This window comes from Buceros rhinoceros, unplaced genomic scaffold, assembly GCF_000710305.1.
Source record: "Buceros rhinoceros silvestris isolate BGI_N320 unplaced genomic scaffold, ASM71030v1 scaffold27883, whole genome shotgun sequence".
NCBI classification, from domain to species: domain Eukaryota; kingdom Metazoa; phylum Chordata; class Aves; order Bucerotiformes; family Bucerotidae; genus Buceros; species Buceros rhinoceros.
This window is the reverse complement of record NW_010405761.1, coordinates 1-431: the sequence shown is the minus strand read 5'-3', so window position 1 is coordinate 431 and position 431 is coordinate 1. Positions and strand designations below refer to the sequence as shown.

The 431-nt window shown below is 68.9% G+C and overlaps 1 protein-coding gene across 1 annotated transcript in view; it reads left to right on the top strand.

The window, feature by feature from the left end:
• Positions 1 to 66, top strand: part of LOC104491436 (RING finger protein 145-like) — a gene marked incomplete at both ends in the record, with an annotated part of 2,702 nt that extends 2,636 nt beyond the window's left edge. The window contains 1 exon segment of the mRNA XM_010133862.1: positions 4 to 66. Within this exon segment, the coding sequence (XP_010132164.1) occupies positions 4 to 66 (63 nt within the window).
• Between the last annotated feature and the right edge of the window lie 365 nt (positions 67 to 431).

Genomic DNA, 431 nt, shown 5'->3' with positions numbered 1-431 from the left:
CAGATGGCAGGGACGAGGTGCCGGAGGACAGAGGAGCTGCTGCTGCGGTCCCGGGCCATGGGGACAGTGAGGCTTCGCACGATGATGGGGCTGGGGACCTCGGCCACCGCCACCCTCCTTGTCTGGGTGCCACCCCGCAGCCCCACAGGGACCCTGGTGTCCAGGATATGCAGCGCCTGTCCCTGGTGTCACCCACCAGCCTGGACCCTCTCACCAGAGACAGTGGGGACCCCCACGGCGGTTCCCACTCCTCGTAGCACCCCGAGAGCCACCCCTGATGCCAGGGTCACTCTGCGGGGGTGGCACCAGCATCCCCATGGCCCCATGGACTCTTTTTTGCAATAAAGCTGGAGCCAAAGTGGCTGCGCTCGGGGCAGGGGCCTGGCCACAGCGTGTCCCTGGGGGGCTCTGCCGGGGCGTGGGGGGGGGGG